This window comes from Ambystoma mexicanum, chromosome 1p (assembly GCF_040938575.1).
Source record: "Ambystoma mexicanum isolate Mex_15411 chromosome 1p, UKY_AmexF1_1, whole genome shotgun sequence".
Taxonomy (NCBI): domain Eukaryota; kingdom Metazoa; phylum Chordata; class Amphibia; order Caudata; family Ambystomatidae; genus Ambystoma; species Ambystoma mexicanum.
In genome coordinates, this window is record NC_090921.1 from 1,452,444,805 (window position 1) to 1,452,469,207 (window position 24,403).

At 44.1% G+C, this 24,403-nt stretch overlaps 1 protein-coding gene across 1 annotated transcript in view; it reads right to left on the reverse strand.

The window, feature by feature from the left end:
- The window catches only part of LOC138455172 (fatty acyl-CoA hydrolase precursor, medium chain-like), a 419,018-nt gene that overhangs the window by 168,160 nt on the left and 226,455 nt on the right, over positions 1-24,403 (reverse strand). Inside the window, exon 7 of the mRNA XM_069607090.1 lies at positions 16,980-17,084. Within this exon, the coding sequence (XP_069463191.1) occupies positions 16,980-17,084 (105 nt within the window). The remainder of the gene's footprint in view (positions 1-16,979; positions 17,085-24,403) is intronic.

The following is a 24,403-nucleotide window of genomic DNA, read 5'->3' on the forward strand; positions in this document are numbered from 1 at the left end:
CCCTCTCACATTTATGCACTTATACATTCAAACATACAATCCCTGAGCACGCAAATACACAGACAAAAATGTGTTTTTTCTTAACTGTTTCCCACTAGACACAACACAACACTGCCTCCTCAGCTGCTCTATAGGCCTCTGGCTCCCCCACTGCACACAGACAGGAACTAAGTAGCAGAGAGAGCTTTCTGGTTCCTAAAATGTGCATAGGGGCCGAAGAGCTACACCTGCTGCTCAGCTGCGACACTGACATCTGTAAATGCCTACTCTGTGCTGCTCAGTCGGCATTAACAGATTTTGGGTGGGCCTTGCCCACTCGGGCCGTACCCTGCCTACTCCTCTGATATTCACTAAAACAAAATACTCTTAATTATCTAGTGAACCGTTAAAAAATACCCACAGATAGGTAAGCAATATAAAACCAGAAGTTTGAATACAAATAGTAAAGGCTCCAGAAAATCCCTAACTCACATATAGAACTAGTAGGAAAAACAAGGCACCATCTTGTACAATTTTAACTACTTTACAGACTTTAAAGAATACATTTAATGTATTATCCACACAGAAATGCAAAGAAAGTTTCAGGAAAGTATCCAAAATAGATTGAGTACTTTAAAGACCCCAGACTTAAGTAAGTGTATCAAGTACATTTAGAGATTTTTAGAAGTGTGTCCATAGAAAGCAACAGGATAAAGTCAATAGTTTGCTTGTGGTTATATAAACAATGTAGGTAAGTATTACATACAGGTCTCAGGAGTTAGGAAAGCAGCAACTACTATGCTGGAGACTCATGGGCACCGGACCAGAAGTGGTCCAGGCCCTGATTCGACAACCAGAGGCTCGGGAGCAGACAGTGGAAAAGCACTAATACCAGCCCACTAAAGATAATCATTCAGGCAGGTGGGCATGGAAGAACTGTGCACAGCTCCAGACTCTGAAGATGAAGACCAGAGTAACGGGGGAGGTCATAGGAAAGCTACCATGGATGATTGATGCTGTGGAGAAAACCCAGGATTTAGAGCTGCAGAAGTACCTTTAGGTGTCAGGTTTGGGTTGGGCTAGACACCAGTTCAAGACTGGTTCTGTTAGCTGAGTGCCAGGAGGAAGCTGGGCCAGAACAACATGATTGATGACATTGAAGGACCCCACTCAGCAACTCATGGAAAGGAGGGTATGGCAGAAGCAGTGAGGAGGCATTGTCCCCATCTGTGTGGCTTTTGGCAAGGCTCGGCAAAGGAGTAGTGTCAGAAGTGCAGCATTTGGTTGGTGTTGTCTGGAAACCAAGCAGAAGATGAGCACTGGGAAGTGGTGACTTGCTGAGCTGAATGGGATCCAACTGACTTGGGCAATCAATCAGCAGAGTGAGCTGCCCAAAATCACAGAAGTTTTTGCGCACAGGACTCAGAGAAACAGCTCATAATATGGCACATGAAGTAACTCCCGAAGGGAGTGGAGGAAGGGACAGAGTGATATGTCCCAGCGAAGTGTCCTTTGCCAGTGAAGCCATACACAGTGCATTATACGCTAATCCCGCTCTCCTGCCTAAATCACCCATACTTGCACACACCATGACAACCACCTCTGCCCTCACCAGCATTCCTCCATGTTTCACCACCAGAAACCACTGACTCCAACCCGCACCAGGAGACCCGCCACACCCAACCCACTACCCCATCCACAGCTCCTCCCCCAGCCATTCCAGAAACAAGTTCCTCCGTATGCGCACATGGCCAACCCTTCACCCACATCATCCAGCCCAAAAAATAACCTGCCGCCCCACCACCCCTAACAATACCATTCCCCTAGGCTCCATCGCTTCTTTCGAGGAAGATCTCTTACAAGTCATCAATCCCTCATTAAAACCGAGCTCCAAACTCATCATCTGAGGTGAGATCAACTTGGGCCTCAACAACCCCTCTGACATACACTCCAAAAGTGTAGCCATGTCTCTTGATCACGCTGGCTTCCTTCAGCGAATCACTGACCTTACCCACATCCATGGCCGCACCCTTTATTGGATTGCTGGTCTCAACTGTAACATCTCCTACCCGACTATCTCGACCTGCCCATCTCACCACACCATCACGTTTGACATCCCGAAGGGCCAACAGCCCTCCTCCTGCCACACAATGAAACCTAATGGCCTAGCCCACTGCACCAAGAACCTAACCACGGACCACCTCCTACCATTCCTCTCAGACCTCAAGAACCCAACTAACAGAACAATGAAACCTGTGGCCCTAGTCAATCTCTACAACGCCACGATTGCTCAAGCAGTTGACATACTCGCCCACTCAAACAGCGTAAAGCCAAACCTGCTCTATAGAAAATCTCATGGTTCACCCATGAGCTCCTTGGACTCTGAAAAGTGCTGCAGAAATGACTTGAAGCAAAAACCCTTCTTTAGCTTCACTTCTCTCGCGAAAAAGTACAAAAAGGCCATACACACCGCCAAAGCCAACAGCTACAATAAGAGAACAGAAAGCGCCAATTCTAATTCTCGTGAACTCTTCACTATCTTGCGCGAACTTGAGTCTCCAGTCACCCCTCCCACCGTTCACACAGTAGACGATAACTGGTGCACCAAGAAACAAGAATCTCTTACAGGAAAATTCTGCACACTCCAGAAAATTAAATCTGCTCCAAGCAACAAGCCATCCAAGCCAAACCTCTCACCCTGCGGCACCACACTCCCCATCCTCCATGCATTTTGACTTTTACTGCCTCAGAACTGAAAGTAGCCAACATAATCAAAAGCCTCAGCCCATCCCGATATAAAGGTGACATTTGCCCGGCCCCCATCATCAACGACTGTGCAGAGTCACTCACACCATTCATCACAGCCATAATCAATGCCTCCTTCTCCACAAAAACTGTTCCAGCATCCCTGAAAGAAGCATGGATCCTCCCGCTGACCCATCACAACAGTGCCCTTCATCCTAAAGATCCTCAACCATGCAGCCAACATCCAAGTGCAACAGCACCTTGAAGCCAACCACATCCTCGCCACCCATCAATCAGGCTTCTGTGGAGGTTATGGCATGGAAACTGCCCTGCTTGATCTGAAAAATCAACTAGACGGCATCAAAGACACAGGTAAACCTGCCTTGCTCCTTATGCTGGATCTCTCAGCTGCGTTTGATCTTGTCGACCATCAATTTCTCTGCAATCACCTCACCACCACAGCAAACTTCTCTCCTCCAGCCACTGACTGGATCAAATCCTTCCTAGCTGGCAGATCCTCTTGCGTCTTCATAGACGATCAAGCCTTCTCACCCATGCTAGTTACCTGCGGCGTCCCCCAAATCTCTTGCCTTTCGCCAACTCTGTATAACATCTATACAAAACCCCATCTTCGATCACCTGGATGTCCTCGGCATCTCCTGCACGAACTACGCTGATAACACCCAAATTCCCCTCCCCCTCTCAGGCTCTTACTACCACCAAGACACTGCTACCATCAACTCAGTCTACAACATCGTCCAGAACTGGATGGCAACACACATGCTATGCCTAAATGACAATAAAACAGAGATTCCCATTGCTGGCTTCCTCACCACTCTCTGCAACTTGGATCCGGCCTACAATTCCTTCAACATTGGCGGCAACCTAATCCCCATCTCACCTGCTGCCAAAACTATGGGTATCTATCTAGACGCCTCTCTCGAACGCTCACGTCAAGTTAATGCCATCTCCTCCGCTTCCACCAACACAGCCAAACTGATCAACACCAGTAAGCCTTTCCTCTCCATACCCAACAGCCTCACAATTGCCAGAGCCATCACTGGGGCCAAGTTGGACTACTGCAACGCCCTCTTCGCTGGCACTACAGAACGCAACCTGAGAAGGTTACAAATCATCCAAAACAATGCCCTGCAAGCTGCCCTAAAACTTATAAAAAACACCCATGTCTCAGAAGCCAGAAAAGACACCCATTGGCTGCCGATCCGAGAGCGGATCAACTTCAAGATCCTCTCCATCATTCACAAGTGCCTCTCCGAAACTGCACCTGCCTACCTTTCTCAGCGTGTGGAAAAATACACTGCCTCTCACCCACTAAGTTCCTCACACGACCACTTGCTCGAAGTGCCCAGCTTCAATCGCCATTCTGCAGGAGGCTCAAGCTTCCCTGTTGTCGCCGACAAGCTGTGGAACAATCTCCCCTTGTTCTTGAGAATGGAACCCTCCTACTGGTCCTTTTAGGAAAAACCTGAAAACCTGGCTTTTCGCCTAAGCTCCTCGGAGCCAAGACACTATATTACTAAACCTCCTGAACATATGCTTCCTATCTTCCCTGTACACCTTTACCTGTACACCCCTTACCCTTTCCCTAATATAACTAGCACCTAGATACCTGAGGGTTCAGCGTGCTACTATAAATGTAAAAATAAATAAATACATAAAAGTGGCACTTTACCTCAGATCACAGGCAGTTCAGGTGGAGTTAAAGTACACAGCAAAGGAATTAGAAATGGTCCCACAATGAGAGGCAGCTGCAGGAATGGGAGGCCATATGTCCCAAGATGGAGCATGCTGTTTGGGGGTGCAGCAACAAACCACTCAGGATTCAGTCAGGTGTAAGCGAGATAGGGAGTTTTCACAAGAGCTTCAGAGGCTGCAGACAATGATGTTCCAACACAAGATTCCAGATAGAAGTGAAGGAAGAGACTGAGAAAAAGATTCAACCACATAGAGAGGCAGAGGTTCACAGATAATAGAATCAGGTGTCAGTGTTTTAATCCTCCAGAAGTATGCCCAGGCATGCTCCATCTCTCAGGATTCTTCCAAGTTAGGTTTTACAGCAAAATACAATCTGTAGAAAGGTCCAGGGGCTCCCTACTCTCTGACACAGGCACACACACACAAAATCTGAAACGAGCCTACTTGGGCAAAACAGTGATTTTGGCATTTCTTCGTGGTCCTAATAAACAAAAAAGGACCAGAGAACAAAACGGTTGCTGTTTAGGACTTTTAGAATGGATTGGTAGTTATTTTTCTCAATTATAGGGGCAAATTGCTAAAAAACATGGTTAAAAGGCTGATAAGTCATGTAGCCAAAAATAAAAGAAATAAGGCTGCTGACAGCATACTCCTCCACACACCTTTTGGGTGAGAGGAATTCTCTAGGGACAAAGTGGGGTGCTCTGTGAGGATCCCTGCCTAGGTAGCCATATGGGCAACTTACAGTAGCACACCATCTGCATCTGGTTGGGGGCTTCAGTAGAAGTCTTTCTGACAGCAAAAAACAGAGACGCAAAGGAAACTAAAGAGTCCTTACTGATTGAGTTCCATCTCAGAGCAACAGGACTTGGCAGGTGTTTTATTTTTTTTTAAACAGTGTTGTTATACATCCCCTTTGCAGAGTTATAAATGTTCCAATACCTTCTACTAATTTAAGCCTCCATTAATGCCAAGATTGTGCCATTGCAGATTATGATAAAACTTGCCTCCTCCATTGGCACAGGTAAAAGTGTAGGTAAGTTTCCTAAATGAAAGTATGTCCACGGCTTCAATGTTGTAGGCCTGCTGGTGGGGACCTCTCATGTACTTGAATGCCTTATATACCGTCTCAAAGAGACCTTTCTATTTGGGGAAGGGCAGTATTTGGGGTTAAAAATGTACTGTTGTGTGGTACGCGACCTTGATTTTATTGTGAGCCCTTCATTGGAATTGCCCCCATTTGCTTCCCTGATTGTCAAGTGGTTGTGGGCTGCAGAGTGCATGCTTATTTGCTGGAGGGATTTCCCCAGTTCACTATTAAGTTGCATGCTTGGAGGTGGGTTAGGATGCTGCAGCAGGTGGCACCATCATCACAGGTAGGTGTCAGCAGCCTACATTGCACATGCCCTCGTGGCTTCCTCTGCGCTGCTGGTGAAAGGATGGCAAACCTGGCCCTCGCTGCAGATCTCTGTGGACAACTTGCCGCTCCAGTTTCACATCCCAGCTGGGCTAACACTGCGCTTCATCTTGTGGAACTTGTTATTGAAAGGCTTCTAGGAAGGAGGAGCCTCGGATGAACACAATCTATAAAGGTGATATTTAATAAGTCACTACAGTGGCATAATGAGGCAGTAAACATTTAGAGAGAGAATATTCTCAGCGCCTCTCTGCACTTCTAAGAACAATTTTCATAACATTAAAATTTGTAGTTTGGTCTCAAGAGAACATTTAATAGTTAATTTGGTTAATGTGTGGCAGGGTCCTTATAAGAACAGACAAGACATCCATTAGTACCGTGGGAGCACAATGTGTGTTCAAATTGAAGATCCCTAGTCCTTGCAGATCCCAAAGATAGATCAATATTCCAAAACATATTGGGTCTCTTTATGAGTCTGGAGGTATTTCAGAGGTAAAATTGATTCACAGTTACCAACATTTGGTCCTGTGATTACAAGTGGTGGTAGGTGATGTAAATCCCCATTTTCTGGAGTCAGTAGGACTCCATTGGGGTTTTTGTAGGAATTATCACCGGTGGAATTTCGAGTGCTAATTCTGCCAATTTTTGCGAGGAATAGTGGAGGATTCACCTCCAGCATCATACTGGAGGTACATCCTCCACTTTTCCTCCAGAAATCGTCGAAATTACCACTCATTATTCCACCAGTGGTAATTCCGCTAAAACCTGTAATTTGGTGATGTGGGAAAAATTGAGGTAACCGAATTACCTCCACTTTTTTCCCACACTGTCAAACTCATAATGAGGCCCATTTTTGTCCTGTAAAGAGGATTTAAATCTAGTTCTTGAAAGCATCAGAATTTAATAATCAATTCTCTCTACCTCCTCCAGTGGAAAAGGCATTTAGGCAGAAAAATATAAAAGAGCCAACATGTCCAAATGCTAACAATCTGATTGGCTAGCTTAATTTGCCCAAGCAAGCAGATTTTTGTATACCACATCAACCGGTCAATGGAGATAGACTTGAAGAGACTCTTCTCTGCCATTATTCCTATTATATTTGGTTCAGTCTTGTGAGAAACCTAAGGGTATTCTCACTCCTATTCCCCCTGGCTCCTCTGTGCAGGTGGCCAGGGAAAGGCCATCGCTTTTGGATCCGAACCCTGGGGGTGAACAAGCGAGGGAGGATCACATGGGTGAAGGGTCCTTGGGGACTAGGAGTGGGATGCCCTTGGGCGAGATATGGTATCCCGTTTCCCTAACGACGAACAACCCAACTCTTCACCAGTCATCATGGGCTATTGTGAGTTAACTCCCCTGACTGCTTCGTATGTGATCATTGACAGTACTGGGACGAAGAAGAGGCAAGCAAGAGTAATTAAGACTGGGTACTTTTACCACTCCGGTACTGGGACGAGGAAAGAAATATCAGGGTCAGGCATGTCCCTTTGATTGCAGTCAGGCAAGCTCAATTGGATACTCACACCTGCAGCCTGTCAAGGAGCTGCAGGTTCACAAAGGGAACTTCAATCAAGTAACAGAGAGAGAGAGGCGGTGGCAGCATCAAAGCAGCAGCAGAGAGGCCAAGAGAAGCAGCTGGGAGCCGTGCTTGTGTAGCATGCTGCCGGTTCAGGGAAGTGTAACCTGGGAGATGGAGCTCTGTAAAACCGACTGAACGCTGCGATGGAAGCCGTGCTTGGAGGCTGTCCCTTTCCATCGTGTTCAGAGTGCTTGTTCTCCTGTGGGCAGAAGCCAACACCGGAGTGCCTGAGGGGTAGGAGGTGAACCCCTGATACAGAGAACTGAAAGCCGAGCAATCTGCTTTGCTGGAGAATCCTTGGACGCAATAAGCGAGTTTCAATCAGAGGAGAAACCCGGTATGCGAGTGTTTGAACAGTTTGTAACGATTAATTTGTATCTGAGTGGACAGGTGTTTAAAAGAGCACGTTTTCGAAAGGTCTCCGAGTGGAATCCTTGTTAAAGAGTGAATAATTGAGAATACTTTGTAGTGGAGTGGTCGCGTGTATAAGAAAGCATGTTTTCGAAAGTCTCTGTGTACTAGACATTTCACAAAAGGCAATCCTATGGTTACTGAGTACCGAACTGAATGAACCAGACCTATAATAAACACAACAAAACCTTAACCAAGGCATTCTCATGGTCTTGAGTGTCAAAATGAATGAAATCTTTAACAAATACGGCAAAAACCTTAATCCTTGCAATCTCATGGTTACCGAATGCCAAACTGAATGAAACCTTTAATAAATACGAAGAAAACCATAACCAGGACAATGCTATGATTATTGAATGCCGAACTGAATAAATCTGCTACCAAATACAATGAAGGTTTTAACAAACGCAACCTCAATACTTATTGAACACTGCACTGAATGAAACCTTAACAAAATAAGCATAACTGCTACATATGAGGATCAAAAGTCAATGAAGCTTTAAATTCAAATCAAAGCCATATATACTGAACTTCCAAGTGAACAGAACTTTTGATTTAACTGAGTCCAACAGACATTGAACTTAAGTAAGTGGAAGTTACACAAAGCCAACAAACCCACTACATGCCGAACGTTAGGGTGAATGGAACCTTGAAGGTAAACTCTAAGAGTAAATCAGAGAAAGGCATATTGAATAATAAAGTGAGAGAAACTTGTACTTTATAACTACTTTGAAAGCTGAATGAACTACAACTCTGTTTAATTATCAACCAAGACATTGTACAGAGATGAATCTCTTCAAGAGGGCGCAGGTGTAGCGCAGATATGTAAAAGAGTTGAAGACATTATTGTGACATTGAACTGCATCTTGGGGAATGAAACCCCGAGTATTGGTCACAACTGCATTATTCTAAGACTCTTTGTTGGAACTGTACAAAAAAGAAGTTGGGTGAGGCGCGCACTCCCAGTCCTGGTCAATTAAACTTGTTGCAAAAAGTAAGTAGCTGGGTCACATCCCAAAACGGACAAATATTCACAGGGTTAGATCCCTTCTGCTGCAAATCAGGTACTCAGTATTAACAGGGTTAGATCCCTGGGCTGCAGCTCTGTGGTCTGTAGTTGTTCTCCTCCTAGCACTTTCTTATCTCAAATAATCATCAGGGAGGCTGTTAAGCAGGTGTGTCTTATTAGACTCAAAGGATTCTGGTAGCTGTAGTGAAAAACGTTTTTTTCTGTTCAGGTGACCAGCAACCGACACCCCTCCAAAGCACAAGTCCTTCCCAAATTTGGGGGAGGGGAGAGAACCATCTATATGATTCTCCAAAGTGGGGCACAGTCACCACGTGGCGCTGCCTCTGGAGCCCGGGACTCCCATAACATTCAGTACAAAAAGAAGGTGGGTGAGGCGCGCACTCCCGGTCCTGGTCAATTAAACCTATTGCAAAAAGTAAGTAGCTGGGTCACATCCCAAATCGGACAAATATTCACAGGGTTAGATCCCTTCTGCTGCAAATCAGGTACTCAGTATTAACAGGGTTAGATCCCTTGGCTGCATTTCTGTGGTCTGTAGTTGTTCTCCTCCTAGCGCTTTCTTATGTCAAATAATCATCAGGGAGGCTGTTAAGCAGGTGTGTCTTATTAGACTCAAAGGATTCTGGTAGCTGTAGTGAAAAACATTTTTTCTGTTCAGGTGACCAGCAACCAATACCCCTCCAAAGCACAAGTCCTTCCCAAATTTGGGGGGGGGAGAGAACCATCTATATGATTCTCCAAAGTGGGGCACAGTCACCCCGTGGCGCTGCCTCAGGAGCCCGGGACTCCCATAACATTCAGTACAAAAAAGAAGGTGGGTGAGACGCGCACTCCCAGTCCTGGTCAATTAAACCTGTTGCAAAAAGTAAGTAGCTGGGTCACATCCCAAAACGGACAAATATTCACAGGGTTAGATCCCTTCTGCTGCAAATCAGGTACTCAGTATTAACAGGGTTAGATCCCTCGGCTGCAGCTCTGTGGTCTGTAGTTGTTCTCCTCCTAGCACTTTCTTATCACAAATAATCATCAGGGAGGCTGTTAAGCAGGTGTGTCTTATTAGATTCAAAGGATTCTGGTAGCTGTAGTGAAAAACGTTTTTTTCTGTTCAGGTGACCAGTAACCGACACCCCTCCAAAGCACAAGTCATTCCCAAATTTGTGGGAGGGGAGAGAACCATCTATATGATTCTCCAAAGTGGGGCACAGTCACCTCGTGGCGCTGCCTCAGGAGCCCGGGACTCCCATAACATTCAGTACAAAAAAGAAGGTGGGTGAGGCGCGCACTCCCGGTCCTGGTCAATTAAACCTGTTGCAAAAAGTAAGTAGCTGGGTCACATCCCAAAACGGACAAATATTCACAGGGTTAGATCCCTTCTGCTGCAAATCAGGTACTCAGTATTAACAGGGTTAGATCCCTCGGCTGTAGTTCTGTGGTCTGTAGTTGTTCTCCTCCTAGCGCTTTCTTATCTCAAATAATCATCAGGGAGGCTGTTAAGCAGGTGTGTCTTATTAGACTCAAAGGATTCTGGTAGCTGTAGTGAAAAACTTTTTTTCTGTTCAGGTGACCAGCAACCGACACCCCTCCAAAGCACAAGTCCTTCCCAAATTTGGGGGAGGGGAGAGAACCATCTATATGATTCTCCAAAGTGGGGCACAGTCACCCCGTGGCGCTGCCTCTGGAGCCTGGGACTCCCATAACATTCAGTACAAAAAAGAAGGTGGGTGAGGCGCGCACTCCCGGTCCTGGTCAATTAAACCTGTTGCAAAAAGTAAGTAGCTGGGTGACATCCCAAAACGGACAAATATTCACTGGGTTAGACTGTGCCCCACCTGCTTAACAGCCTCCCTGGTGATTATTTGAGATAAGAAAGCACTAGGAGGAGAACAACTACAGACCACAGAACTGCAGCCGAGGGATCTAACCCTGTTAATACTGAGTACCTGATTTGCAGCAGAAGGGATCTAACCCTGTGAATATTTGTTCGTTTTGGGATGTGATATTGTGGAACACCTAGAGACTTCTAAACTGGGCAATAAATATACTTTAGTCATTGTAGATTATGCCACACGTTATCCAGAGGCCTTTCCCTTGACAGCTAATACGACAGAACAGATTTTGAAGCATCTAGTCCCCTTTTTTTCTAGAGTGGGGTTTCCAAAGCAAATCTTAATGGATCAGGGATCATGTTTCATGAGCAAGCTTGTGGGTGAAGTTAAAGAACTGTTGCACATTGCTACCCTTAGAACATCAGTGTATCACGCCGAGACAGATGGCCTACTGGAAAGATTTAACAAGACTTTGAAAACCATACTCCGAAAGTTAGTTGAGCAAGATGGGAAAAATTGGGATGAAATTATACCCTGGGCCTTATTTGCAGTACTGAAACCCCTTCAGGCCTCAACAGGATTTTGCCTGTTCAAACTCCTTTATGTTCAAGAACCACAGGATGTCCTAGATATTGAAAATGAGCTATAGTCTAGCCACATCACCCAGGTGACCTAGCAAACAAATTGGACTCATGAACTTCGTGCGCAACCCCCACCTGCACTGCACTTTGGACTACTTACTGCATTAAATCCTCACTTGTAATGCATATGTATTATCTGTTGTATTCGTACTAATCTGCATTTTGTCTATGTATCCTGTAACCTATAAGCAACTTGTAAGCCTAAAGCATTCTTGATCCCGCGCCCTGATACCTTAGGGTCTGGTGCGTGCTACAAATAAATAAACAAACAAACATATGTTGAGGGAACCTTGGGAGGAGAGAGAAGCAGCTCCAATTCCACTCTCCCACACTGCGATTCGGTTAAATGAACATATGAGGGTTGTTAGATCTTTGGTACAGACTCACATGGTTAAGGCACAAGAACAACAAAAGACTTTTTATGACAAAAAGATTTCACTCAGATCCTTTTTGATAGAGCAAAAGGTACTTGTACTTTTGCCAACTTCAGAAAACAAACTTGTGTCCAAGTGGCATGGTCCCTATGAGGTAATAGAGCGGAGGGGTCCATGTACTAAAATCTCACAACTCTACCGCCGATTTAAAACCCAAATGTATCATATCAATTTATTAAAGAAGTGAAAGGAACATCCCACGGATTCACCGGCCATAATATTATCTTGTCTCTTGCCCGAAGACCCTGAAAGTAAGACCCTCATTTCATCTGACCTTAGCAATAATCAGATATAAAATCTGTTGGAGCTTCTAAGGCAATATAGTGATGTATTCATGAAAGAACCTGGGAGAGTGAAGGGTATTTAAGCGCTGGGTATTAAGCACGTTATAAATAACCTATCATATCATATCATATTTATCATCATATCCTCATTCCCGTAGATAAAGTTGTACATCTCAAACCATATCGGCTACCCGAGGCTACGAAGGAAACCATAACTGAAGAAGTTTTAACCATGTTAGACGCTAACATCATCAAACCTTATATTAGCCTGTGGTCCTCCCCCCATCATGTTGGTGGCCAAACCTGATGGAAGCTGGAGATTCTGTATAGATTTTAGCAAATTGAATGCCATCTCTGCTTTTGATGCTTACCCAATGCCCCGTATCGATTATCTGATAGATCGGCTGGGTAATGCTGTATATTTGTCAACATTTGATCTTACCAAGGGGTATTAGCAAGTTCCTTTACATGGGCCTGATAAAGAAAAGACTGATTTTGCTACCCCATAGGGTTGTTTCAATGTAAAGTTCAACGTTTTGGACTACATAGGCTCCTGCAACATTTCAGAGACTTTTGGATAAGATCTTGCAACCATACTAGGAATTCTGCAGAGCCTATATAGATGATATTATAAGTCATAGCAAGACCTGGGAAGATCATTTGTACCACCTCTATACTTTTATGAGAATGGTGACAAACGCAGGGTTAACCGCTAATCCAAGAAATATCTGGGTTTTCTGTGGGTAATGGCACCATCCAACCACAACAGGAGAAGGTGAGGGCTGTAGTGGAAACTCCCTCTCCCAAATCAAAGAAAAATGTAAGATCTTTCTGGTATTAATCATTTATTACCGCAGATTCATTCCACATTTTCCAGTAAACGTCCCGATTGACAGACAAATTGAAAAATGCCGAGCCCCAAAAGATCAGGTGGGAGGAAGAGGATGAAATCGGTTATACAACCTTGAAGCAGGCCTTATGCCTGAGCCCCGTTTTAGGTGTAGCCGACTTCTCCAAAGAATTCATTCTGCAGACTGAAGCTTCTCTAACAGGATCAGGAGCTGTTTTGTCACAAAATGATGAATGGTTAAAACAGCCTATCTTGTACATCAGTAGAAAGCTCTTTCCCAGAGAGAAAAAATATTCAGCCGTAGTGTTAGAGGCACCAGCGATAAAATGGGCCATACTTCACCTAAAATACTATTTCACTTAATAACAGATCACTCTCCTTTAGTTTGGATTGGCAGAACAAAGAGCACAATCCTCGAGTAATGCAGTGGTTCTTGGACCTGCAGCCATACTGTTTCACAGTGGAGCACCCGAAAGGTCGAGAGCAAGGTAATGTGGACATTCTCTTTCAATTTCCATGTGAAGCACCTCTGTCCAACCCGCACTGGGGAAGGGTATGTGAGAAACCTAATGCTATTCTCACTCCTATTCCCCCTGGATCCTCCGTGCAGGTGGCCAGAGAAAGGTCTTCGCTTTTGGATCCTGACCCTGGGGGTGCACAGGTAAGGGAAGTTCACATGGGTGTAGAGTCCTTGGGGACTAGGAGTGGGATGCCCTTGGGTGAGATATGATATCTCCTTTTCCCTACTGATGAAAAACCCAACCCTTCCCCAGCCTTCATGGGCTATTGTGAGTCAACTCCTTATTCATATGTGATAATTGACAGTACTGGGACGAAGAAGAGGCAACAGAGAGTAATGAGGACTGGGTACGAGGAAGATGCCTGCTAGGAATTATGAAGATCAGGCATGTCCCTTTGATTGTGGTCAGGTAAGCTCAATTGGATCTCACTAAGTGGCCACTGCAATGCATTCAAAATCACTGCTTACCCTCTTCTGTTCTTGTGGCAAGCTATTGCTTAGGATTCCCCTATGTGGCCATTGTTATGCCTTCAGAATACCTGCTTACTCTCTTCTGTTCATGTGGCAAGCTATTGCTCTGCCCATCATGGCTGCCTACAACTTGCACTACACACATTCTGCACGAAATCTGCTGGATGTCTGAGTGTATCCTCACAGACATTGATACAAAAGGAGTGATAAAGTGCTGCCTTTGGGTGTTGGGTATCACAACTAGGTTTCTCCAGATGGGTTGGAGAAAACATTCGCATCTTTTTCATCACTGGGTTACTTAAAGGGATATAGCCACATATATATGGCATGTGACGAGGTCCTTCCATATGCGTAGGGTGAGGTGAAGTAAGCTAGGGTCTCCAACAGGTACCATCCTTGGGCCAAGGACTACTGAGCAGGTGGCACTCAGCCCACATGGCTGCTCCACCTCACACGCCATGGCCATGGAGGGGTCTTATACTTATGAGCATTCCCTCTGGACTCCATAGGAAGCAGGACCTGGCTGTACAGGTTCTACACAACCCAGGTCTGTTAGGAGGCAGACCAGTCAGCAATGGCACAGCGAAAAGACAATTATATGGCTGCATTCTGCCAACATGCTTTCCTGGGAGAAGTCTCTTGCCTCGCTATCATATTAAGTAACATTTTGCTAATGACAGAAAATGACACATATTTCTATAAAGTAAGCTATTCCTAGACACGATATGTACTGGTGGTGGGTTTACTGAGCGTGCCTATAACCCTGCTTTGCTTGTACACCATACTGTGTTTGGTCTACATATTTACTTTTGTACTCTTTTTGGGCGGTCAGAGATAGAACTAATGTAAGTGCATCTCTAGACCAACTGTGTTTATATCCTGAGAACAGTTAGATGTAATTGTGGGTTTTTCCATTAGATCTTGTAGTATTGCACGCACTTGTATATTTGTTTTGTTGGATTTTTGATAATTGAGGATCTTTGTCCTCTGCTTTACTCTGGGAAACAAATAGGGACTGGATTTCAGGGGAATTATTGAGAATACTCTCCCTGTGCTGATGATGAGTACATGTTCGCATAACGGAATACAGTATTATAGGCCAGCACAGAAGCTTACAAGGCCCACTGGCCCAAGCAGACCTGATGGCTTCAGGTTAGTGTGTGCAATACTTTCAGATACATATAGACATGAGCAAGAGAAACAGGGACAACCAAAATGGCAAGGCACCAACCCACTCCCGAACAATGTCCATTTAACCGCAAATTAAGTCACTACTGCTTTGTTGTTTGTATAAAATGGAGGAACGAGATGCTTCAGAAGAATATATAAGTGGTCGAACACAGTTTCACCCTCCACCTGTGTGTAGGCACTAGGTGTATATTCAGAGGTTCATCACCTAGTTCAGACGAAGCAGCCACTCCCATTCAATCTCAAATTGAGCCGCCTGGGGTGCAAATCTAGAGGTGTTTTGGTGCAGGTATGCATGACACAGCTATACACTAGGGAATTGGATTTAGTGGGTATATAACGGATCAGCACCGCCTCAGAAATAAACATTCTGGTATGTCATGCTGTGGTGGTAATGTGTATATCGCAAAGTTATGGTGGGTTTATTAAAACTCGAAGAAAACTCTTCCACTTGGAATGTGTAAGTAGAACAAGCCATTTCACTAAGTCACACATGCCACTGCCCTGCCCAGTAGCCAGCACTGGAAGTGTACCCACAGTTCAGACAAACATGCGCAATGCATTGTGTGTAGGACAATTCGCTCAAATGCAGGTTTTTAAAGTAAAGAAATCGTCTTTATCCTAAAGGTCACTGCTATTTAAACATAGCATTTTCAACTTAAGCAAGACAGTCCTCCCATAACGTTGTAGGTGTTTTCTAAACATACCCCAATGTTCCAACCAACAGGGTGCCAAACTATACCACAGTGATGATTCCTAGTACGAGTGAAATATCTTTGCAATTGTCTGCATCCTTGAACGCTGTCTGTCTTGAGTTATGAATGTTGTTTAAAAATAGCAGTGTCCTACAAGATAACAACAATACTCTGGGGCGAAAAGGTTGCATTTGAGCGAATTAACCACCATAAATAAGTTTCAAATAAATATATTCATTATGCAAATATATATAATTGTCAACTACAAAATACAAAGAATTTGGTGCATTTTTGACCAATGTAACGTGGCCTTATACAGCACAACCTTTGCCCTGAGTTCTGTATGAGAAGTGGGGAAGGGGTAATTAGTGGGAGGAGAGGGAGAGGCAAGGTGAAAATCCTGAAGCCTTGGTGAGTGCAGATCGGAAGTATATTTCAGCAGGTTTGTATGGCGTTGCGGTGCTAGCACTTGGGCTCTGTGTATCCTGAGGGGAGGGTGGAGGTGACATGCTGGGTTTGTTTGCTACTAATGAGGTCTGCCCTAAGGGTGAGGAGTTGCTGGAGGGCGGTACGCGGTGGGTTGGTGGAAGAGGTATAGAGTTCAGATGGTGTTGTCGTGAGCAGGAGTGGGCAGTACTAGCAGGTGTTGCGTTGAAGTGTAGGGTGGGTGTCCGATGTGTTTTAGGAAAGGCAACACGAAGAACGATGAGCTTCTTAGTGAGAAATCAAGAGATCATTCCCAATAGCAAAATAATAGAATCAAAGGCTTTTATTTGTATGTCATTGGGAGAACAAAATATGATGAAAATAAAGAACCCTGCGGTTTGTTTTGGGAAATGTTTCACTTTGTCATAGGCACATCGGCTTGCTTGTTTTCCATGAAACATATTGCAACACTTGTGGAACAGAGGGTAGACATTGGATCATTGAAATATACCTACGTTCACCCTGGGAACATTTGGCGGTGAACTTTTAGACATACACATCACAACCAGAGGCATGCATCCTGCTGCAGCATATTAGTAATAGTGAGCTCAGAAGTGAGCAGCATCAATAGGTAACACTGAGTATTGTACAATGCTTCTTGCATAAGGTCCTCTACTCTGCCACTGATACACACACACATACCCACATATTGTGAAATGTATGTGAGTTCTGTGTGCTCAGTCCAATGTTCAGTGAGTGCCACCTACCGCACTGATGATCAGTTTCAAGATCTCTTCCTCTGTTTTCTGCTTCATGCATGTCACGATTGCAGCGGAATCAGTTGTTTCACAACCAGTAACATTGGCAACCATCTGCAGAGGATTATGGAAACAAACAGAATTAATTTCTGCGTGCAGGAACCGGTTCCCTTTGGTATTGCTGTTATCAAAACAATTAAATGGGATCCACATATGGGCCAACAGTTAACAGGTTCACATTGCAAATGAAAGAGCAATTGTGGGTTGGATGGTGAGACAGTTAGTCTCACTATCCAACCCACATGATCCCACTCCTCCCCCATCAGCCCAAAACATTAATGTTTGTTTAAGGTTACTCCTGCTATGCTATGTTCTACTGCACCCCAGCTACTATCTGGCCAATAGTCTACTATGACTACTCTCAAGTGAAGCGCAGAATCACAGAACTGCACTGACCTCTATTGTGACCTATTGGAAAGTGTTTCTTATTGGAAGAACATGTCTATTATCAATAAAAACAATACAATAAAATACAAATACAAACATGTGTATGCATTCAGTAGTTCATTACATTTATCTCTGAAAGGACTTTGATTTGTCTAGCATCAATTACATATACACATCTTCATTTTCAAAATGTACACCTTCTGACTTTAACACTCACAAGATCATTTCTCAAAGGAGAATATTGTTCATTTATTCTTTTGTCAAAAGTCTTTGAAGTATCATCAAAATCACATAAAATGCACATTCCAAAGGTAAGTAATGTGTTTGTTCTGTTCTGCATGAAGGCAGGATTCCAAAGTTAGTCCTGTTTGGGATAGTCACTCCATGTTTGTATGAGAATTACCATGGACGTACTTGTCGGCCCACAATATAAAGGTCACAAAAGTGGCATCCACTTTCACGAAAAAGAGTACAAAATTACTTGCATTAGTGTCTCCCACAAGTAACCTATTGACAACAGTCTGGGAGCCAGGGAAGTAGCTTGTCAAGCGGAACCATCTACGATTGAATGCATCTATCTACATATGCCTTCTCAAAAGAATTGTGAAAGTGTGGGTGCTCTGCCCATAGGAGGTATAACTGTTCAATCTAAATATCTGCAGGACCTTGCTATCTCAACTGTCGAACCATCAAGTCTAAAAATTCTCCACCAAAATTAAAGGTCATATATGTGCACCCAGGGGGGAGAACCCTTACAAGATCAACATAGAAGAGATTCCAGGGTGAGTGATGGAAATAGGGGGGCAAAAGTTCAAGGGTCAGTAGTACAAAGATTGGGTCAACAGAGGAGCACCGTGAAAGATGTGGAGAAGAGTAATCGGTTTAGAATGGAAAATGTGTTCCACGATGAGGAAGATCTAATCATGATCAGAAATACTGTTCTGCCTCTAATGCATGATATTCCGGCATTAAGAATTATCACTTCTAGTGACATTTCATGTGTTTGAGTTCATATCGGACAATAGTTTGGATATGGATGTGATAGATATCCCATCTATTGTAGTTCAAAACCATTTGCTGTCATAGATCGATGACGTAAGATTGAGGGATATTGATGTAAGTAGATATAGTGACGCACAATGGGAGCTTTTGGATTTGGAATGTAGTCCAGGTGCAGGGAGTAGTGGACTTCAATACCTGTCAAATAACAAGGAAAGGGGAAACTGAATTGGGTTACAGAACCTCAGATGAGTGGTGATGCAGAGGCTTGCCACAAAACAATGAGTTTTAACATTGTTAGTTGGACCTCTCGAGGCTTCGAGCACCTCACCTGTCAATGCCATTATAAAATTTGGCAACATAGAATTCATTTAAATCCAGGAATCCTCTTTGACAGAGGAGGGTATCATCGATGGATTTGTCGTATGTCAACAGGGGGCTCTAGGAAATCTGCTTGGTAGGTCTCCAGGGAGATTGCTGGTCGCTGTAAAACAAGAGTTGCTCTTTACCCCTTCTGTATTCTGCTTGTGCATCTTATAACAGAATGTCATGTGTGCTCTAGTCGGATTATTAACCTACTAGTGTGAAAGCCCCTGTACAAGGGCCAAATTGCAGGTTTTTCATTTACACAGTATGACCACTATATATCCTAAGGCAACCTTTAGCGATGACAACAGGTGCAGCTATGCAAATTGGCATTGGGCCTCATTACAACTCAGGCGGTAAGGGTTTTACGGCGGCGTAAACAGCGTCGACCCTTACCGCCTGAGTACGAGGTCCCTTAGCGCCATGGCGGACTTAACACCTGCTTTTAGCAGGTGTTAAAATCCATGGCGCTAAGGGACCATGGAGTTAATTACGCCACCGTAATTTACGGTGGCGTAATTAACGCCTTCCCCACTCCCATTATGCCCTATCGGGCAAAATGGGAATGGGGAAGGGTAAATGGGTAAATGGGGATTTACCGCCCCGCCAAGGTTGGAATGGGGCGGTAAATCCGCCAACCACCATGGCGTAAACGTAGTTTACGCCATGGTGGTAAAGTCACGGCCCAGGCGGTAACTTACCGCCTGGGTCGTAATGAGGCCCATTGTCTCTATATATCTTAAGGCAACAGCTCCCTCTAGTGGTGTCAACAGGTGATGACTGTATCACACAAACATACAAGACACACATACATCCGACCTTTTATTATAGGTTGTGATCCTTGAATGGCTAAAGATGATTCTAATGCAAAACCAGACTGATGAAAGCACGTTTCACATGCTAATAGCAGGGGATTTATGCAGACTGCCTCACAGATGGAACATGCTCATCCGACGCCAGGGTTGCAATGGACTTAAGGTGGGAAACCTTTATTTATTTATTATGTATTACATTTATATAGTGCACCTAACCCTGAGGTATCTGGGCGCTTGTGCTTAAGAATATGGTTACAGACAAAAGCAAACAGACTTGAGCAAAAGGAAGATGGTTACATCCAGTTACTTTCTAGCTTACTTATTCTTATGTGCCTAAGGAATTGGTTACATCCAGTTACTTTCAACTGAGTCTTAATCTTATAAATAGGAGTTTGGTTACAACCAGTTACATTGAAGCTTACGCATACTTTGGTGCTTAAGGAATTGGTTACATCCACTGAGACTTTTGGGTGAGTGAACGCGCTATATAAGAAATTCTTTAGTTAATCCAGATACTTTCGGGCTTAGTCAAATGCAACATGCGAGTGCAACAAGTTACACGCAGAATTGGCAGGATCTTGGTCCCACATCAGATGTTCGTGTAGTGACAGATGTGTAGTTCGGTAGTCTCTAGGACGCTTTGGGTTGGCACGTCTAATGGGGCTGGAGTGGATCAGGCTGGGATTAGAGGTTATTCTTGATGTCTTGTTTGAAGAGCCAGGTTTTGAGTTTTTTGCCGAACGACCAAAGAGAGGGGTCAGTCCAGAGCTCTGGGGGCATGGCGTTCCAAGAGTTAGCAGCGATAACCGGGAAACTAGAGCCTCCTGCTTTTTGTCTTTTGAATCTTTGAATGGGTAGCTGACCCAGATAGGGTGATCTGGTAGGTCTGGATGGCTGAGTTTTGGTTATTTGACTGGAGAGATAGCGGGGGCTATTTATGAGACAGTGATATCTTGTCCCCTTGAATGGTGACGTGCATGGAGATTAAGAGGGCAGGACCACTTGGCATTGGGGTAAGCAAGCCTTAATGATCGACTTTATTTTTGTTTCACTGGGCCTTTTTCAACAGTGTGAGCGATTCAGTGTTATTAAATGTGGACCGAGTGATCATGCATTATTGTGGGGCAGATTTCCAAGTGTGTATCAGGATGAAAGATGAGGCAAGATACCAAGAATTACTGTAAATAATACAAAAAGCAGGTTAACCTGGAACGGAGTACGTTCATGAAGATATTTATTAATGCAGGGTATGACACTACTATGCAGGAAAGCAATCCTATAACTCTATATGCCATGTCTGATAGTGTACTGCAGGAGGTCATAGCGAGTATTAAGACCGGGGCCGTTTGTGCCACTACAAAAAGGGTTAACTATCTGCCCAAAATACAGAAACTACAGAGTGAGATGCGATGGAAAATTAGAAACCTTAGAAATCTAAAGCTGAGTCCCTCAGAATGCATACTGGGTGTAAAGAAGGAAAAGAAGAAGTCCAGGAATAAAAAATTACCAGCAGAAAGCAGGGGAGACAAATGTGTCCACCATTTTGAAAAATATCGGACAAGAAATGTTGGCAGATTGTAAATGAGAAAGAATCCCCACAGAAATCATTACACCACGAATGTCTGGTCTTGGAGGATTCCTGGGTGACACACTTCACACAGAGCTTTATAGCTTGAGTTTACAAACATGTAAAATAGAAGGTGGGGCAGGATCCTGAGATTTTGATTTCAAACATGGGTAAAATGAAGCTCTTATTCAGAAGCTTAGTTGCTCGAGAGGACCAGGTGGACTTTGTGATGAAGTGTTAAAGATCGACCCACCTTTCTGGGTCGTCTTGTTACATGGTGTTTTTAAATCGACCCGGCTCCATCAAACTTTTCCACACTCCTGACATACAGCCACGATTGTTCCAATTTTTCAAAGAGGTGACAAGTATAGTCCCCTTCATTACAGGCCAATAGCCCTCGTGGACTCTGACTCCAACATCTTTGCTTTCCTAGTTCTGCAGAACTCTTCTCTCTTGCAGTTAATAAAGGCATCCTGAAACCCAACCAAATTGGTTTTCTCTAAGGGGTCGGAACCACCACAGCAGGCTTTATTACCAACCATCTGCAGCAGACAGTTTGGCAAAAGTTGGTTCCTGATATCTATTTAATTTCCATCAATCTAGAAACTTGCTTTAGACGAAATTAAGAAGGTAGAGTATACCCAATAATTCATTGTCTATTTTGGTCAGATACAACACTATGGGTGAGATTAAATCAGAGGGGCAATGTACTTCTATTATTCAAACATCTAATGGGTTGTACCAGGGCTGGTGCCCTTATTATTTGATATCTGTTTGTCAGTAATGAGAATTGAACTTGCCGACGTAGTGTTTGGCTCCGCTTCTGTACTGGGGTGCAGGTTGTTCTGGGTTACATACAGATGGTATTTTGTTGCTAGACCACTCTAAGATTGGTATCCAATGCCTCCTAAAAGCTTTTGCCCAATATGCAATGAAGAATGCTCTAATTGTTAATTCCATTAAATCAAAAATGGTGGTGTTTCACGCCGGCCGTAGAAAGCCATCAACGTGCTGACGCTTCTGTTTGTCTAGGGGCCTTGAGTGCCATGCCTTCTTCTACCAAGCCCTCCCCGTAGTCTGAGACAGTTCTGGCATGGTGATAATTGTGCACGCTCTCTTGCTAGATCAGTAAGTGCCTATTCCAACATGGTTCGTCAGGCAAGGTGAACAGACCAATCTGGACCAAAATATCAGGATTTCACTTGTGGTTTGAGGGGACAGGTCTGGCCTTCTGAAGCATAAATGTCTGTGAGGCCTTCACTGTGGAGTGTCAAAGTTCTTTGTGCCTGCACATTTGTCACATTACACATCCAAAAGCCTGCAATCCCTCATTTCTTGATGATGTGATTACTTAGATCCTAGATTTTCTTTCTTCTTCCCCCTTCCCTCTTCTCTAATATTCAACTTTACCTTCTATGGCACCACTTTTGTCTGCTGTTCTCCTCTACTTTGGTTCGGTTTCCTTCATTCCAGATGTGTGTGTTTTTTTTTAATGCCTTCTGGCTTTTCTCCACTTTGGACTCTTCCCTTTAGTCACCTTGCCTCTTGTCTCAATTCCAGGCGCAAGTTGTCAGGAGAGATGGGACACCCATGTTCTCTACTTTACAGACGGATAAAGCTAAAATAGTAGCTTGTTTCACAATTGACATGCACCACAGGTGAGAGTTGTCATGGAATCCCTAAACTGAACCCTGCCAGTGTACAGTATGAGTGTGCATTTAGTGCTATGGTGGCTTTTTATTCTGCCCCAGGAGAAAGCTGGAAGACTGAACAAACCAGCATTTCCTTCAGAAATAATATAACAAGACATCTAGCAATAGCGAATAAATCAGCTTCAATGATGATTTGTTGTCTGCTTCAAGTTACACACCAAACAGTGGAGTGGGGTCAGTTAGTGGAGCTTGTGGTGGTGAAACAGATAGCTCTAGTGATTGACTGCTGGTGTACGTGACGTACAACTGTCACATCATGACAATGACATTAGCGATTGTGCTTCAATTCTTATATTCTTAAACCATGCTCCTAGCCTGCTTCTGTTATTTTAACTAATCAGTAGTTTAGGTGAGAGCTACCTTTCAAAACTGATGAGAGCCACCCACATACAAATTATTTCGGTTCTCATCCTTCCTGTAAGTCATCAACATGAGATTTCTTGGGGTTCACCTCACTCTCTAAGAGCTGACAACATGAGCATTGTTCAGGTTCTCTACAGGCTACACGAGACGAGTGAGACCCAGTCATATCATTTCTCTCACAGTCTCCCTGGTGACGGTGGGTGAAAGGCAGCTCTGGGGGCAGAGAGCAGACCATTAGGATAACAAAGAGGAGAATTTACTAGAAAATGTCAGGAAGCATATAAACAGTAGTGGTCGTGCTGGGGGACCCAAGGGGACAAGAATGTTCATGGGAATGTCTGGGAGTGTCGCCCAAGTGTAGGCGATGAGTTGGAGGGATTACATGAGAGTAAATATATTGGTGGTGTTCTTGAGGTCAGGGGGTGTTTCAATGGTGGGACAGTGCACGGAGGGAGAAGAAGCAGAAGCATGAGGATGGACTGGGTGTGCAAGGGACAGAGACTGAGGATGGTGCTAGATGATCAGTTGAAAAGAGAAGAGTTGTGAGCGATAGATGCTGTGATGTGAGGCACCAGTCCATGTATCAATCTTTCCTTCTTGGTATTTTTAATGGGGATATTGTTATGATGGGCACACAAGTGAGCTCCCGCCAGCTGATCAGTTCTGCAGTTACCACTTTTTGATTGACCTTTTACCATCGATATTCCAGTCCACTGTAATGTTTCTGGATTGCAGCAATGTTATTCTGTGATATATAGTGTGACTTGATGGATTGTTTTTTATCAAGATTCTTGATCAAGCATACATGATCTAATGTAAGCTTTATGCTTTGCACCGCAACTATATAGAAAGTTAAGGCGAACAAATTCAATGCAACACAATCTACAAAATGTGGCTTCTGTTGGGAGCAATGACAACCTTGAGGCTGTTCCTTGATGTCATACATGACGTCCGCTATAATGTCAACGCTCCAAGTTTAGCTTGTCGTCACTCCAAACATCATCTGAATTTCAGAGGTTTGTTGAATTAACTTGGTTCACCTAAAATGCTAAAATGTGTCTCAACTAAGGTTTTTTTCGGGGGGGGGGGCACTAGCGAGCCTGACCAAGATGGCAGCGGGCCCCTTGAAGCTCTACAGCACCTGCACTTTCTGGTCCTATATTT